Source organism: Pan paniscus, chromosome 11 (genome assembly GCF_029289425.2).
Source record: "Pan paniscus chromosome 11, NHGRI_mPanPan1-v2.0_pri, whole genome shotgun sequence".
Lineage (NCBI taxonomy): Eukaryota > Metazoa > Chordata > Mammalia > Primates > Hominidae > Pan > Pan paniscus.
The window spans coordinates 15,010,512-15,027,788 of NC_073260.2; the positions used below are offsets into that span (position 1 = coordinate 15,010,512).

General features: G+C 55.7%; 1 protein-coding gene across 7 annotated transcripts in view; it reads right to left on the minus strand.

The window, feature by feature from the left end:
- The window catches only part of NEK6 (NIMA related kinase 6), a 95,243-nt gene that overhangs the window by 8,408 nt on the left and 69,558 nt on the right, over positions 1 to 17,277 (minus strand). For all 7 annotated transcript variants that reach the window (XM_034929031.3, XM_003808062.5, XM_008960141.4 and 4 more), the window contains exons 7-8: positions 16,496 to 16,603; positions 4,257 to 4,351 (exon numbers count right to left, since the gene is read on the minus strand). In XM_034929031.3, coding sequence (XP_034784922.1) covers positions 4,257 to 4,351; positions 16,496 to 16,603 — 203 coding nt within the window. The remainder of the gene's footprint in view (positions 1 to 4,256; positions 4,352 to 16,495; positions 16,604 to 17,277) is intronic.

Below are 17,277 nucleotides of genomic sequence, written 5' to 3' on the forward strand. Positions count from 1 at the left end.
AGTAAACTTATGTTGCTTGAAGCCATCAGCGTGGTGGCATCTGTCACTGCAGCCACAGGGATGAGCACAGGGGCTTTTGAGCCTTCCAGGCTGCGCTGGGGCTTGGGGAAGGGCAGTTTTTCTCCGGCTGTGTCTGTCACCAGGGCCCAGGTGACCTGGGTATGTGCCCTGTGCAGGATCCTCAGCTGTTGTCCAGAGAGGGCAGGGGGCTTTGTCACAGCTCTTCAGGCTGGTGCCCCTGGAAGACACCACAGGCTGTGGGGTGGGAGGCTCCGGGCGTGACTGCGGGAGGCCTCTTTCCAATTACATGGCCGTGGGCTCAGATGTGGCTCTCCTCCCTGTCTGCTGGGGAAATGCCTGCTTCACCTTCCCCTTTAGGGGCTGCAGGAGTGGGGAGGGGGTCACCTGGCACACAGCCCCCTGCCCCGTTACCCTTGGATGGGCCGGCTATGGGTGGCCACAGCAGCCTGCTGCTGTGTGAGGCCGGGGCTGCTAGGGATAGGTCAGCGCCTGACGTCCCTGAGGACGCCAATCCCCTCAGGGCTTGACTGCTGTGTTTCATTCACTTCCTACTGCTGACTGGTATCCACCCCTGGCTGCGATCTGTCCCCCCACACCACCCCTCGCTGGGATCGGTACCTCCCCAGCTCCCGCCGTACCACCCCCCGGCTGCGATCCGTCCCCTCACCGCCCCCCGGCTGTGGTCCAGCCCCGCCAGCTGCGAGCCGCACAGCCCCACTCACTCCAACAAATGAGTCAGCTCGGCGTAACCCGAGCCTCAATGCCAGGGAGTCATGAAGGCGGGACTGCCTTGTGAGATGCACATTTAGGTGCCCACAAATGAGGACTCGGAGGAGGACTGCCTGACCCAGAATTCAGTGAGGCCTGGCACAGGATGGGCTGTGCCTGCCTCTGCAGAGCCGAGACAAAGACTGAGGCAGGGAACGGGGCTGGGAACCACAGGGCTGGTTCTCAAGTGGAGGGCCTGGCACAGGCAGAGGGAGCCAGCTGCTGGCCTCCCGGCCCCAGCCCCGGGGAAGTGGGCACAGCTCTGTCAGCCTGGCCAGCCTGTGTGTGTGTTCATATGCTGTGTGTGTGTTTATGTGTGGAGAGCCCATGGTTCATGGGAGACAGGAAGCAGCTTACAAAAACACAAAGCAGAATGGAAAAAGAAAGGAAAAGCCATCTGACCCAGGGACAAGACACATGAGGAAAGGAGGACAAAGTGGAGCCTCCTCGGGGCCTGAGGCTGGGCCGCACTTTGGCTTCCCGCTGGCCAAAGCAAAAAGGGAAATGTGGCAAGCTGCAGGAGCCTCGTGCCGGAGGCGGGCAGAAGTGCCCGTGCTTGGCCTGCGGCTGGTGGACAGGCCCGAGGGCCTTCTCTGACTCGGGCACCTCACCCCTAGGGCCTCATTCCTTCCTCACTATGACAAGGTGGGCTGGCAACTCATTCTACATATGGGACACCTGAAGCCCACCCGGGAGGGGCTGACTTGCCTGGATCCTTCCGTGGGTGGGCCCTGGAGCTGGGATTTGGATGAAAGTGAGTTGGTAAGTGAGCTGCCTACACACAGACACGTGCTCTAATTCAAAATTGTGCTCCCCGACCGTCCACTATGCTGCGGGCATTAGCCCGGGCCTTGGGAGACCTAGAACGCCTGTCTCTGCCCCTCAGGATCTGACACCGGGTGAACGATGCCCACTTACAGGTGGGTTTGCATCCCCTCCTCAGACCTTAGGGCAGGTGGGGGCAGGGCGGTGACGCTGGAGCCCTGAGCCCAGGGACAGCCGGGTTAGCAGGTGACATGGGCGTGACTCTACTGCTAGCCTCAGCGACCTTGGTGGCCAGAGTGGCCACCTGCCTGGACTTAGAGGAGTCCTGGAGAGACTGGAACTCACGACTCCTCCTGGGGGACACACACCGCAGCACAGTGGCTCTGCAGCACTCAACAACTCTCCACACCCGGGGCTTTCCCCACCTGGATTTAACGTCTTCTCCGCAAAATAACAGGCACGCACCCTCCCCGGGGCTGTTCGGAATGTGCAGGCACACAGGGCCCTACACCAGCAGGTTTCCTCCTGTCTCAGAAGAGTTTGGACTTAACATGTCTTATCTCCTATGGCTAAAGACACTGACTTCCCTCCAAATTCTCTCCTACATCCACTGCCCTCCCCCGAGCCCACCCACACACCCTGCTCAACACTCGCCGCCCCAACCCACCCAGGAGCCGGGCTGTGGAGAGACAGGGAGGCAGGGAGGACAAATGGCTCATCCCCCTTTCACCCGCAGGGCCCTTCCCCATCCACTACACACTCGCCACGGCTGCTCCAGCTAGGTCCTCATTCAAAGAGCTCCTCCTGCAACCGATGCCCTGTGGAGTCCTGGAAAGAGCACCCGGCCTGCTTCCCAGCTCTGTCAGGGCCAGACTCACCCACAGACCCTCTTGTCACCCACATCTGCTGAGCCCCGGGAGAACGGGTCCCACCCTCTTGTCACCTGCATCTGCTGAGCCCTGGGAGAAGGGGTCCCACCCTCTTGTCACCCGCATCTGCTGAGCCCCAGGAGAAGGGGTCCCAAGCACCAGTTCCACAAGGACCACACCTCCAGCCAGTCTGTTAAAATGAAATATGGCAGGTCACTGGCTTATAAAGAAAGATGCTGCCAGCCTGGCTAACATGGAGAAACCCCGTCTCTATCAAAAAATACGAAAATTTGCCGGGTGGGGTGGCGGGCATCTGTAATCCCAGCTACTTGGGAGGCTAAGGCAGGATAATTGCTTGAACCTGGGAGGTGGAGGTTGCAGTGAGCCGAGATTGCGCCACTGCCCTCCAGCCCGGGCGACAAGAGTGAGACTCTGTCTCAAAAAAACAAAAGAAAGATGCTGTGAAGTTTAAACCTTGCAAACAGATCAGAGTTTTGAACTCATAGTCTCAATCTGTAATGTGGGGAGGGGAAATCTCACCGCCAAAAGACCCTGGCCACAAGACCCCCTGGCCATGAGAGCGGCCGCGGGTCCCACGTGGCCCAGCGGTGGGCAGCGTAGCCCTCAAGTTCATGCACAAGGGCTGTGAGGTCAGCCTCAGAGTCGACAGTCCCAAGGGGACAGAGCAATTACGCTCTGTGGACAACTGCGCAGCACTCGAGGCAGGCCCTGGACACGCTGTCCTGAGCGTCACTGCTGTGGACTGTCACCGGACACAGCAGCTGAGACTGAAGTTCTTTCAGTGCGTCAGCTCCAAGCCAGACCCCACATCTGCTCAAGTCAGCTCCAGGGAAAGGAGAAAAACAATCAGGGTTCCAACTGTAAAACCAAGCCGGGCTTGGTGTCTAACAGCCTGGGGGGGTTTCCAGAGCCCTTTCCTGTCTGTCATTTATCAGGACTGAGGACAATGCAAGACAGGTGGTCCTGTTCCCATCTTATAGATGCGGAGGGGCTCAGCCAGGTGGATGGAATCCCGGAGCCACCCAGCCTTTGGTGGTCTAGGGACAGTGGGGAGCTTGTGTGGCTGCCAACCTGGACACCGGAGAACTTAGGCCTCCCTCCTGCCGGTGGCTGCAAGAGCTTCATGGCCAAGAGTGGCTCACGCTCCCCACACCTCTCATCACCTGGGGCCCCAGTGTGGCTGGACAAAATGGGTGGGGGGCTTCCATTTATTCTTATTGTCTCACGTCTGGGCTCACTGAAACTCAGAAATGTTCCTGTCCCTTTGTCCAGGCAGGCCACCAGGTCTGAAAGTGGCCATCCCCTAGCTCCATTTCACAGCTCAGGGGAGAGGTGGTGGTCTTTAGGGAGACCCACATTTCTGGGCCTGGAGGGGGTGGCCACCTGTCAGTGGAGAGCGATTCAGGGGCATGAGGCAAGTCTGACTCCTCTCCTGACCCCAGGTGCCCTGCACCGGGCCTGACCCATAATAAACGATGAACAGAATCGCCAGTGTGTTAATGTGGTTACCAGGGCGACGGGGGCAGGGGCAGCTGGGGATCAGATGCCTGGCCTGTGCTCCCTCTGTCTTCCCTTCCCGGACCCCACCCACTGCTGTCCACCCCCTAACAGCCTCCACCAGCCTGGCCCTGCAGAGCAGGCCCCACGTGGGGCTGAGGAGGGTGAAGGACAGGGCCCTGGTGGTACCGATGCCTCAGGCAGACGTGACATTCCTGGGTTCCAACCCTGAGCTGGTAGGGTGAGCCCTGTCCTAACTGGGCACCCCCCATGCATGTCCCACCAAATGCTGCTGAGCCATGGACAGAGACTCACCTCGTACAGCAGACAGCCCAGCGACCAGATGTCGGACTTGAAGTTGTAGCCGTTCTCATGGATCCTCTCCGGTGACATGTAGTAGGGCGTCCCCACTGCAACACAGCAAGGGGGGAGCTGCTTATGCTCCATGTAGGGCAGGGGCAGGGCACAGAGGTGAGGTTGGAGGGAGGGCACACGGGAGCTGGGGAGAGACTGTGCCTCGGTCTCTGAGCAGCCCTTCTCCCTCTCTGGGCCTGTGCCTTCCTCTGTCAGATGAGCAGTTGGATCAGATTAGAGGTTCCCATGCTAGCAGGGCACTAAACACCTGGGGTGCCGGGGACTTGAAGCAGATTCCCTGGACCCACTGAGACCAAGAATCAGGCTGGGAGGCTGGGCGCCATGGCTCACGCCTGTAATCCCAACACTCTGGGAGGCCAAGGTGGGTGGACAACAGGGCAAAACCCCGCCTCTACTAAAAATGCAAAAATTAGCTGGGCATAGTGGCAGACACCTATAATCCAAGCTACTCAGGAGGCTGAGGCAGGAGAATCACTTAAACCAGGGAGGCAGAGGCTGCAGAGAGCCAAGATCGCGCCACTGCACTCCAGCCTGGGCAACAGAGTGAGATTCGGGCTCAAAAAAAAAAAAAAAAAAAAAAAAAAAAAAAATAGATTCAGGATGGGGCTGGAGAGCTGGGGGTTGGTGTTTCTGCCAGCTGCCCAGGGGAAGGGGATGCCTCGGCCCGGCTGGGGGAAGCAACTGACCACATGTCCTTTAAGGGGACTGTCTGAATCTGCAAGAGTCAGGATCAGGCTCTGAACAGTGAAAAAACCATCACTGTGGAGGCTGACCAAGATCTTCCATGTGTCAGCTCATTTCTGTTCCCAACAGTGCTATGAGGCAGTATCTCCATTTTCCAGATGGAGAAACTGAGGCTCAGATGGGTGAAGAGGTTTGCACGAGAGTGGCAGGAATTAGTTCAAACCCAGACCCTCAGGCTCCAGAAACTGAGCACTTAGCTCTGCCCATGGCCACCCGCCAATTAGCCGGTCCAGACTCGGGTTGGCCGAAATCTCTTCAACAGGATGGAAAAGGCACTAACCAAAAAGGAAACGTGTGCAAGGCATTAAAACTAGGAACTTCAGTTCATCAAACCACACCAGAGTTAAAAGGCAAGTCACAGACTGGGAGAAAATCATCCCAACACATACACCTGACAATGGACTCTTCACAGAACATATTTCAAAGCTTCTGCAAATCAGTACATAAGAGACAAACTACCCCCTTATTCAAATGAGCAAAAGCCCCAAACAGGCACGTCACAAAAGAGAATATCCCAGTGGCCAAGAAGCACACGAAGTGAGGCTACTTTTCTTACTACTCATCAGGGAAGGGCAAATTAAAACACAATGAATGGCATGGTGGCTCACGCCTGTAAACCCACCACTCTGGGAGGCCGAGGTGTGTGAATTACCTGAGGTCAGGAGTTTGAGACCAGCATGGCCAACATGGTGAAACCCCGTCTCTACTAAAAACACAAAAATTAGCCAGGCATGGTGGTACACACCTGTCATCCCAGCTACTCAGGAGGCTGAGGCAGAAGAAACCCTTGAACCCAGGAGGTGGAGGCTGCAGTGAGCTGAGATCATGCCACTGCACTCCAGCCCAGGTGAGAGAGTGAGTGAGACTCTGTCTCAAAACAAAAACAAAAACAAAAACAAAAAAACACAATGAGGTAAAATTACGCACCCATCTGAATGTTTAAAGTCATAAAAACCAAAGTTAAAGAAAAACAAGGTCAATGATGTGTGGAGCACCTGGAATGTCCATGCTTTGCTGATGAGAAGGTAAAATGGTACAACTACTTTGGAAGACCATCGGCTGGTTTCTACCATGGCCAAACACTGCCAACACTATAACCCAGCAATTCCGCTCCTAGGTAGATGCGCAAATGAGTGCTTCCGTCCATCAAAAGACACAATCAAGAATGTGCAGAGTGGTTTTGTTTGTAACAGCAAAAACTGGAAACAAATGTTGGATCAATTGATAAACTGCGGTCTGTTCACCCAGTGGGATACTGTACAGCACTGCAAAAGAACAAACCTCAGTTATACACGACAAAATGAATGCAGCTCGTGGACATAATGCTGGGTAAAAGAAACCAGGCACAAAACAGCACATTATTGTATTTCATTTATGTGAAGTTCAAGAACAGGAAAAGCTACTCTATAGGAGTGGTGACCAGGAAAGGGCTCCAGGAGCTTCACTGTATGTATATTATAACTCAGTTAAAAAGTGAAAGAGGAAAAAGGTGTTAATGGTGAAGATAGGGCTCTGCTGCCAAGAGGGAAGCCAGAGGGCTTCAGGGCCTGTCCTCAGGGTCCCTCTTCTCCCCGCAGGAAATGCCAACACTGAGGAAATTGTGGAGGGCTGTGCCCTGACCTCCCAGCACCTGTAGGGTTATCTCTGGGCAGCAGGGCACATATTGGATGAGCTGGAACCGTGCAAAGATGGGAGGATTTCCTGAGGCAGTGAGCTCTCCATCACCAGAGGCATGAAAACCTCAGCAAAGAGGCTGATTTAGCAGGTCTGGAGTGGAGCCCAGGAATCTGGTCCTGTAACCTGACATTCTCCTATCAGACCATTGAGTGGATGGCTATTCTGGAGGCACAGGCCCGGAATTCATTTTTTTTTTTTTTGAGACAGAGTCTCGCTTTGTCACCCAGGCTGCAGTGCAGTGGCGCGATCACCTCTGCCTTCCGGGTTGAAGTGAATCTCATTCCTCAGCCTCCTGAGTAGCTGGGATTACAGGCACGTGCCATCACGCCCAGCTAATTTTTATATTTTTAGTAGAGACGGAGTTTCACCACGTTGGCCAGGCTGGTCTTGAACTCCTGACCTCAGGTGATCCGTCTGCCTCGGCCTCCCAAAGTGCTGGGATTATAGGTGTGAGCCACTGCACCCAGCCTGGCCTGGATTTTTAAGGTTGCTAAACTGAGAACATTTTCACTGGCCTGGAGACACCATGTCATGTGACAGAGGCTGCTGCTGTACTAACCAGTCTCTGTGGTGAGCTGGAGTCCCAGCGTGGCAAAGGCTGGCTGAGATGTGGCCTGTGACACGAGGAAGAGGGGATCCAGGACCCTGGGAGGAGAATGGACCATTCAGGGGCTGGACTCAGAAGGTACCGGGCCCAGGCCTCAGGGTTTCACGGGTCAGGAGATTTCGGGAAAAACACAGGTAACTTTTAATTTCATGAAGGAAGCATTTAAAAAACACAAAGCCCCCAGCTACCATTTAGTGTCAGTCACTATGATTTTTAAAGAAAAGACAGCTTGGCATGATTGAGAAAACCCATTTCTCAAAACTGAGGACAGTTCTTTACAAAACTGAACAAGTTTAACATTTTGAACTTGATTATATTCGTTTTTTCTTTCTTCTTCTTCTTTTTTTTTTTTTTTTAAGACAGGGTCTCACTCTGTTGCCCAGGCTGAAGTGCAGTGGCGCGATCTTGGCTCACTGCAACCTCTGCCTCCTGGGTTCAAGTGATTCTCCTGCCTCAGCCTCTCTAGTAGCTGGGACCACAGGTGCACACCACCATGCCTGGCTAATTTTTGTATTTTTAGTAAAGATGGGTTTTACCATGTTGGCCAGGCTGGTCTCAAACTCTTGACCTTGGGTATCTGCCCGCTTTGGCCTCCCAAATTGCTGGAATTACAGGCATGAGCCACCATGCCCCACCTAAAATTCTTTGTAGAGAGAGGTTCTCACTATGTTGCCCAGGCTGGTCTCAAACTCCTGGCCTCAAGCGATCCTCCCACATTGGTCTCCTAAAGTGTTTGGATTACAGGCCTGAGCCACTGCATCCGGCCTTGTTTTTCTTATCTTAATGGAGATGGATGAAGAACTACCTCGCAGTTTGTGGAGAGGCTGTAATGGTGTTGGAAATCTCTCCTCTGGGCTGTGAACCCCCAGGGGCAGGACCTTGTTTGTTGCCGCATCCCAGTACCCTGTGCAGGACGGCTCATAGTGGGTGCCTTGTGGGCGTCCGCTCACTGGATGAATGAATCCGCCTGCCTGTGAGCTATGTGGCGGCGCGTGCCACTGCCCACAATTCTTCCTTGCAGCTGAACACACTGCTTATTTAACTGATGGCTGCCCGGAGCTCAACTGTCTGAAATGTGATTATTGCTTTATCAGGATACCAAGCTCCTTTTCATGGCAATAATCCCCAAACAAGCGCAGCAGCCCTCACTTAAAGCCCTGCTTATGAGAAAGGTGTCATCCTCTATGCATACTTGATGAGCGGAGCCAGGGGCTAACCGCTACTCAGCAGAAAGGGCTGTCAGTCAACATATGAATACGTGTGGGGTTCTTTTGGGACAGCAAATCGCAACTTCCAGTAGCAACACCTTGTATATTTTGGTCACGAGGGAGCAAAAGTAAAGGAACAGCCCAGTGTGAAATGGATGGCTTGTCGTAGCCAACCATGGGATGAAACACACAGTTCTCGGTGAACAGTGGGAACCTCAGGACAAATGTAAGTGGATTCCAGCACCTGGGTGCTATGGATGGATGTGCCTACAGGTTGGACAATGATGTAGGGCTGATGGGGTGCACACAGAGATGGCAGGGGACAGATGCAGGCAGGGAGTCTTGTCCCCAGTGAGAGACCCCACTGTGCACTGTCTGGCTAACACTGAACCCTTCAGACCCCTGGCCAAGCCCCTTCCTGTCTGACCCTACAGGCTCTTCCCACCCTGAGTCTCCTCTGCTCACTGTGGATCTGCCTGGGCCTCTACAGGAGGGATGCTGTGGGGAGAGGTCACCTACACTGGGGCCGGGGTGTGGCCTGGCGCTGCCTTGGCCAGGACCATCGGAAAGCAAGGGCTTGGAGTGCCTGGCCCTCAGCCCGGGTCCTCCCACAGCGGCCACTCCAGCCCCAGCCCCAGCCCGCTTTTCCACTCGCCTCTGTGCCTTCGCACGTGCTGTTCCCTTTGCCACCTTGCGGGCTCCCTGCCACCTTGCGGGCTCCCTGGCCAGGGAGAGCCGGCTGCTCAGCAGGACCCAAATGTTAGGTTTGTCCCTTTGTTCTGTCACCACCTCCTCCCTCTGCTGGAGCTCCAAGGCAGGCCGAGAGATCCCTGTCTCAGCCTGGCTTTATATTGAAAGCCTGGGCACGGGGGCAGAGAGAGGTTGGGGGCACCAGCCCTCCGTCCCCTCCTCTCTTCACCTCATTCCTCTGCCACCTCACTGCTCTCTCTGCTTACCCCATTTCCACTGGTGTACGGAGAAAAGGCAAACATCCAAATGCAATTTGGAGCTTTCTTCTAAGATGCTAGTGTTGCAAATTGCCATCCATTCATCATCCACCCAACTGTCCAACCATCCATAATTGTCTATCGTCCATCCATCCATCCATCCAACCCCCATTCATTCATCCATCAGTCTGTCCATCACCCATCCATCCAGCCAGCCACCTGCCCACCTCCCAACTAAGATTAACTGAGCCTTGACCCTGCTGGGACCTTGCAGGAGTGGGCCCATGAGGAGGCAGGGAGTTAGTTGCCTGTCCCAGGAAGTATTCAGAAACAGCCAGTAGACCGTGTCTATCAAGAATGGACTTGGGCCGGGCGCGGTGGCTCACGCCTGTAATCCCAGCACTTTGGGAGGCCAAGGCGGGCGGATCACGAGGTCAGGAGATCGAGACCATCCTGGCTAACATGGTGAAACCCCATCTCTACTAAAAATTAAAAAAATCAGCCGGGTGTGGTGGCACGCGCCTGTAGTCCCAGCTACTTGGGAGGGCAAGACAGGAGAATCTCTTGAACCCGGGAGGTGGAGGTTGTAGTGAGCCGAGATCGCACCACTGCACTCCAGCTTGGGCAACAGAGCGAAACTCAGTCTCAAAAAAAAAAAAAAAAAAAAAAAAAAAAAAAAAAAAAAAAGGACTGAACTGATCCACGCTGCAGCTGAATTGCCTGGAGAGGCTGGTTAGAAATCTGGATCTCCAGTCCAACTCCAGACCTGGGGGCCACAATCTCCAGGGGTGGAACCTGGACCCTGTATCTCTTACAAGAGATGTTACTGTTAGTTCCCGTCTAAAAGGAGCTGCCAAAAGGCCTCACTCACCCACCTCACTTTTCAGACGCTTGGTGAGCATCTGTGCAACGGAAAGGTAAAGAAAGTGAAGGAACTAGTGAAGCCTTAACTGAGAGAGGCTTGGCCCATCCTGAGCCGGGCAGCACAGGGTCCTCAGGTCCCTGCCTCCCGGCAAGTTCCCCGACCCCCTGACCCAGGGGAGGGGCTGCTCCCCCTTCTATCTTAAAGTCAGGGTGCTGTGTCTCACTGGGGGCAGGGTGTCCTGGACTGCAGCTAGGGCTGTGTGAAGCTACAGGAGCAGATACAACACCTCTTCCTGTGATGGCAACTTGTCTGGGAATAAGTCACGTAAAGCCTGGTGTCTACGCTGACAACAGCCACTCAGACACTACAGAGCACAATGCCCAACTCGCATGAGTTTTGAAGATAAAACAAGAGATTTCAAAGAAACCCCCAGCTTGCAGCGGGCCACTGGAGGATGCATCCCCAGACGCCAGGGGAGCTGGGATTCTGAGGAGGAGTCGGGGAAGCTGGCAGGAGGAGGGGCCTCCACAGACAGCGGGGGTCCTGCCCAGGGCGACCTCTGTGTGCAGCGCAGCCCGGGCCTTATCCCAGCCCATCTCCTGGCGATGCTGAGACGCAGAGGCAGAGCCCTGTGCAGCCTGGGTTTCCATGCCCCTCCCTGAGACTCCCACCACCCCCTCCTCTTGGTGGCGGACGGAGCTGTGTGTATGAAAGAAGAGCCTGACAAACCCTGACCTTCCCGGAATCTTTACCTAGAACTCCCGATTTCAAACCCAGCAGATATCAGAGGAGAATGCGGGATCTGAAAGAGGGAGGCTGATTAAAGGGGCCCCGCTTCCCCAAGATGCGCCGGTCCTGTCAAAACAAACTTTGCCGTGTTTTGAAATGCTCTCGGTGTTTGAAACATGTTCATTAGCTACGAAAAAGGCAGATTTCACAGGAAGGGGAGGCTGGTGTCTGCAAGCTGCCCCTCTTCCCCAGATGGTGGATTGGAAAGCAGCTGGAGAAATGCGGTCTCCTTGCTGACATCCGTCCAGCCGGCGGGACATTGGGCTGGGCGGCTGGGCCTTGGCACTGAATCCTCCATGGGACAGACAGGGGCAGGTGGGGACAGCAGTGACATGGAGCTGGAGCTGGCTGGGCTGCACCTGCTTCCTCCACTCCCTGGCTGAGAGCAGAAACTCTCTCTCAGCCTCGGTCTCCCCATCAGGAAAACAGAGGGTCCCCCCCTGACCTCTGCAGACTTGGTTTCCCTCTCTGGAAAATGAGAAGCAATTGTTGGAGGAGTGTTTGGTTCATGGTGAAGACTAAATGGATTCTCCTACCAGGCTGTATCTTCCACAAAGGCAGGGGCCAAGCCAGCCTTCCCGGGGAACGGCCCAGGCCCAGCACAGATCCTTGTCGAATGGATGAATGAATGAATGAACCAAAGAGCTGGAGTTTACATCCCAGGTCCAGATTGACTCCCCACTTGCTGGCCCCTTAAGGCCCTTCCCTCTCCTTCCCTCCCCTCTTGGCATCAGCTCATCTCTTCCTAACAGTCTGTGCCCCTGAAAATGCCAGGAACGTGGCAGACCTGTGACTGCCACCCAGGGGTTAGTGCTCAGAACCTCGGCTGAAACTCAGGCCTGAGATCCATCTGCTGAGGCAGGGAATCTGGGCCCGAGGGACTGACAGGATCATTCCCAGGCATCCTGCACTGTTGGGATGGGACGCAGGGTGGGGCTGGGGCAGGAGGCGGCCTGGGATGCATCTGCATGGCCCTCCGCACCTGCACTGACAGGTGTCCCCAGGGATGCCTGGCCATGAAGGTCGTCCATCCACTCAGCAAATGTTCCACAAGGGCTCCCATGCCAGGCCTGGGCACAGACACATCACAGCATGGTGTGATCCCCTGCAAGGCAGCGCTGACACACACCATGAGAGGAGGCTCTGTCCTTCTCTGTGGGGCCCAGGATGAGCTCCAGGTCCTCCACCAACACCTGCTGCTGGCGAGGTCAGGTGGGCTTTTCCTCAGGGATGGAGCGCTCAGAGCCCTAGGTGTTCCTTGTACCTGAGGTCTTGCTGGGCATCCTCTCTCGACCCCTTCCCTGGGCACCCACAACCCAAATCCTCCCTGGGCCATGCTGCAGGCTGATGCCTCGAGAAGGGCTCTTCAACTTGAGCTGATTTCCCGTGGGGCTCTGGTATCTGGCTGCTGGGTGACCACAGGGATGTGGTCTCTCTTACTTCCCTGGGCCTCAGTTTCCTAATCTGTAAAATGGGATAATAATAAGCCTTGTGATGATTTACAAAAAAGCAAAATGAGCAAAAATTTTTTTTTTTTAAGACAGAGTTGCTCGCCCAGGCTGAAGTGCAATGGCGCCATCTCAGCTCACTGCAACCTTCGCCTGCCGGGTTCAAGCAATTCTCCTGCCTCAGCCTCCCAAGTAGCTGGGATTACAGGTGTGCACCACCACGCCTGGCTAATTTTTTTGCTATTTTTAGTAGAGACGAGGTTTCACCATATTGGCCAGGCTGGTCTCAAACTCCCGAACTCAACTGATCTGCCTGCCTCGGCTTCCCAAAGTGCTGAGATCACAGGCGAGAGCCACCACGCCTGGCCAACGAAAAAGCAAAATGTTTTTTGAACTCTTTTTTCTCCGTCTTTAACTCATCTTTTCAGTGAGTTCAGTGGCTACAGAGTAATGAAGTGAGGGCGGCTCTGGGAGGGGTGGAGCCACCCTGGGCTCCCTGGGGCTCTGTATAGAATCACAGAGCCCCACGCCGGCCCTGCCTGCCCACAGTGGGCCCCAAGAGGCAGTCCCACCTGTCCCCTCACCATGCCACCTGGCATGGACTGTGTCTGTCCCCTCGAAAGCTGCATAATCGCATATCCCCAGCACACAGCCCAGGGCCAGGCAGTTTGCTCAAGGAAGAAGAAGGAAGGGGTTTGCGCCTCAGGGCCAGGCTAAGCCCTGGGAGACCCAGCGGGGCCCTGACCTCGAGTACCTGATGGGGTCACCCCCAACTAGACTTGCTCCCCCAGCCCCCAAGAGGCAGCATGGGCCCTGCATGGGCCTGGGTGTGACCAGCCGCCCTTCCTGCCCTGTCACCCGTGGCTGCCTGTCACCGAGACTGTCCTGTCACTACAGTCGAGGAGCCAGGCCTGCCCGCCCGCTCTCCCAGCCCTGTGATTTGTCTTGCAGCTGCTGCCGTTGCTCGGAGCGAGACACTTGCTTGTAGCTTGTGAGCTGTGTATAGGCAAATCTTTCATTTTTCCTGCATTACGCCGGCGTGTACTGTCACTTAATTTTTATGTATGCAATCCTTCCTGACAAATATGATCTGCTGCCTGGTAATTCGTCTGACGCTCATTCTGTTCCGCGCTCTAATTACGGCTCCTATTTCTGACACCGAGGCAGCCACTCTGCCACCGCTGGGTACCGCACCTGTCAGCCCGACCATGGCACTGACTAATGCCCTTTCATGCCAGCCTCGTGTTAGCAAATACAGAGGCAGGGAGGGGGCCCAGGGAGGGGGGAAGTGGGAGGAGACCAGATTTGCATAAGCCCAGCTCTTGGGTCAGCAGCCTTAGGAGATGAGGTGGTTGCTGGGGCAACGTGGCTGCCACCACAGCATCCCCACATAGTAGGTGCACATGAGATGCGGCAGATGCATAATTCATCCCCACGCACAGGGTGTGAAGTGTCCCTGGCCCCTGTGCCCCTCCTGAGTCACGATGCAATGGTAATTAGTTCAATCTCTTGCCCAACCAAACGTGTGTGCAAGACTTAGCTGTTTGCAGAACCTCTTGGTGGAAGGGGTCTTTCCCCTGGGTCTTGGAGATACAGGTCCTGGGCTTTAGCTTGGCACTGTCACCATCCTAGAACCTGGTGGGTGCAGGCCCTTGGTTCTGGGAGCTTGTCCTGCTGGCAGGGACTTGCTCAGCTCCCTGCAGGCCTCAGCTCATTGGGCATCTCTCCTGGATGCCGGGCACAGAGCCCAGAGTGGGGACAGGCCCCAGGAGGGCTCCTTCCACCCATCATGTGGCCTGGTCGGCGCTCGGAGGGCTTGGGAAGAGCCTGGCTTATGAGGGCGGCCTTCTCCCAAGTTCCAATTCCTTCTCATTAATATAATAAGTGCACCAGTCCAAGTCAATAAAATCATACTGTCGGATGAGACGCATCTCTGCCCATTCCTAATGATGCGATCCTAACCCGCTCTGACGGAGCGCCGCAGTCTTTTTTCTGCAGTGGGACAGAGAAGGGCTCGGTGCTGACTGACAGGGGACAGGAGGCAGCGGTTCTAACTCTTCTCTTTGACAGCTTCCCTTGAATTTCCTGGTCTTTTCGAAGCCCTTCAACCACACAGGTAAACAGTCCCAAACTGACCGAAACACTTGGTTTTTCACAAGGGAAGTAAATGTTTGAGGGGACAAGGAAAGACGAGGCTTCCTTCCAGCAACGGAGAGTCAGTGGCCCGGGTCCCCAAAGGGGGACTCCAACGGTATCTGCTGAGGCCCCCGGCCCTCGTTTCCTGGAAGCAGCGTGGGTTCTGAAGGAGAGGCCTGCTGCCACGTGACCTCGGAAAAATCTCTCGAGCGCCTGGATTTCTGATTCTTCCTCTGCTAAAGGGAAGGATGGCTGGATGCCTGGGGCTGTCAGGGGCATGAGTGGAACGTCCCATACTCCCTGGGGGGTGGGTCCCTACACATCTTCCCTTTGGAGCTAAAGGAAGAGCTCCTGAGGCCTGGCCAGGTGGGGACAAGAGTTTCAAAACAACCCCCTCACCGCCAGCCCCGCTGGCTCCATCAGCTGCTGGGAGTCGCTGGTCTCACACTTCTCCTAAGTGTGTGTGACGCGCTGAGAGTCTCTCTGGAACCTGTATGAACAGTGACACTTTCCACAGGACACTGTGACTTCCAGAAAGTGCCTCCGCCCAGACAATGCTGCTGTCTGTCACACCCCGCTTGCCGCAGGCACTCGGGGGTCTGGGGATAGGAGACGTCCTGGCTTGAGCCACGGAGTGGGGTGGAAATGAGCTGGAATGGGGCGGTGTTCAAGGAGGCGGCGGGCAGCTCCTGGGGCCCAGCTCCCTCCTGGGGAAGTGGATGCTGGTGGGCGCAGCACACAGGGGGTGGGCCTGGGGGCACCTTCCACTGCAAACACACCTCAAAGAGCCAGGAAATAGCCCTGAGAAAGCAGGGGCCCTCGCCCACTCCATGGGCCTCTGGGAAATGTTCCCACAGATGGGCGTGGTGAAACCCAGACAGCCTTGTAGTAACGCACAGGAGACCCTGCTCCTGTGTTCCACTGGTGGGGAAGCGGGGGCTTTCTTGGTTCCTTTGTTCTCACTAAATGAAAAATCCCCCATCGTACAGCATTCCAAGTTTCACATTTGGTTACATACCCAGTATGTGGATACTGAAGCTTGCCATTGCTTCACCTGTCCCCAAAACACATCTGACCAAGTCTCTTCCCAAGTCCAGCCCTTCAGCACCCCCCGACCCATAGGGTGGTGTCCAGCCCACTGAGCTCAGAGTTCAAGGCCCTACCCGCTTTTCATGCCGCTCCTGCAAGGACCCTGGTCTGTGGCGAAGCCAAGCTCAGCCGCACACCGAGGCTCACCCACTCTTTCCTGGAATGCTGCTCCCTCCCCTTCCCTGTCCCAACAGCATCTGGTCTCCCTTTATGGTCCAGCTACAATGTCACCTCCTCCCTGGCAGGCACCTGGTCCCCACAGCCTCAAAACCGCCAGTTGAAAAGCCAAAAACTAGGAACAGTGCAAATGTCCACCCCCTAGGAGGGATGGACCAAGGGTGCTGCCCGTGAACGGGACACTCACAGCAGTGGAAAGATGACCGCCCTGTGCCACAGACACGCCCCCTGCTCCAAGCAACCGGCTCAGTCAGCTTCTCCTGCAAGGGCTGGGAGGTGATCAGAGGGTGTGGGAAGCCCCAGCTGGGCTCCTCTGGCCACAGCTGATTCCCTTCTGGGTCACTATTCTGAACAGATGAGAAAACTCTGGGGCTTAAAAAAGGCATCTTCCTGCACTAACTGACCAAACACACGTGGGGAGAATGTTTGCGTCTCCCTGCATGGTCACCAGGACCGCTGGGGGCTGCTGGGGCACAGACAGGTCCCCCTTACCTAGGGAGTGGGCTGCGGTGGTCTCAGAGCTGAAGAAGCGGCCCAGACCAAGGTCACCGAGCTTCACGACGCCCGTGGCTGTGATGAACACGTTGGCAGGCTTGATGTCTGCAGGGCGAGGAGAAGGAGATTGGTGTGGGGTAGGAGGCTTGGGGTAGGTGGGGCAGGACGAGAGGAAGGGGGAGGAAGGTGAGGCCTAGCCCAGGTCCTGCTCCCTCAGGGCAAGGCCCTGTCCTGGCTCTGGCTGTGGGACCTCGGGAAATTGACCATTTCTGAGCCTCAGTTTCTTCATATGAAAAATGGGTCTCCCTCCACCAACTTGACAGAGCTGCTGTGAGGGTTAAGACAGCAGGGGTTTCTGTGCTCCTGTTTCCTGCTCTAGAGCTGTATCCTCCATGCCTAGAACAGTGCCTCGCACACAGGAGGCCCTCAGGGAAAATCTGCGTAATGAATGAACGGAGTGCTCAGTGGAGCACCCAGTGCCGTACCCCCCGGTGAGGGCGGGGCCTCCAATACAGCAGACACCGAGAGATACAGGTAGAGTGAAGGAACGGAGGTGTCCATGAAGCAGCCTACGTAAAGGACCTCGTGCCCTGCCAGGCACCCAGCAGGCTCCTTTCTCACAACTTGGAGTGATGTCAACTGTGGAAACACCCCTCTCAGGTGCCTCCCCTTCTCAGCCCAGCCCGCTGAGACGGCAAAGCCCCCATGAAAGTCCCTTCTGTGCGAGGCTTCCCCTGACCTCCCTCCCAGGCTGCTGTGGGGAACTGGAAGTGGTGTGC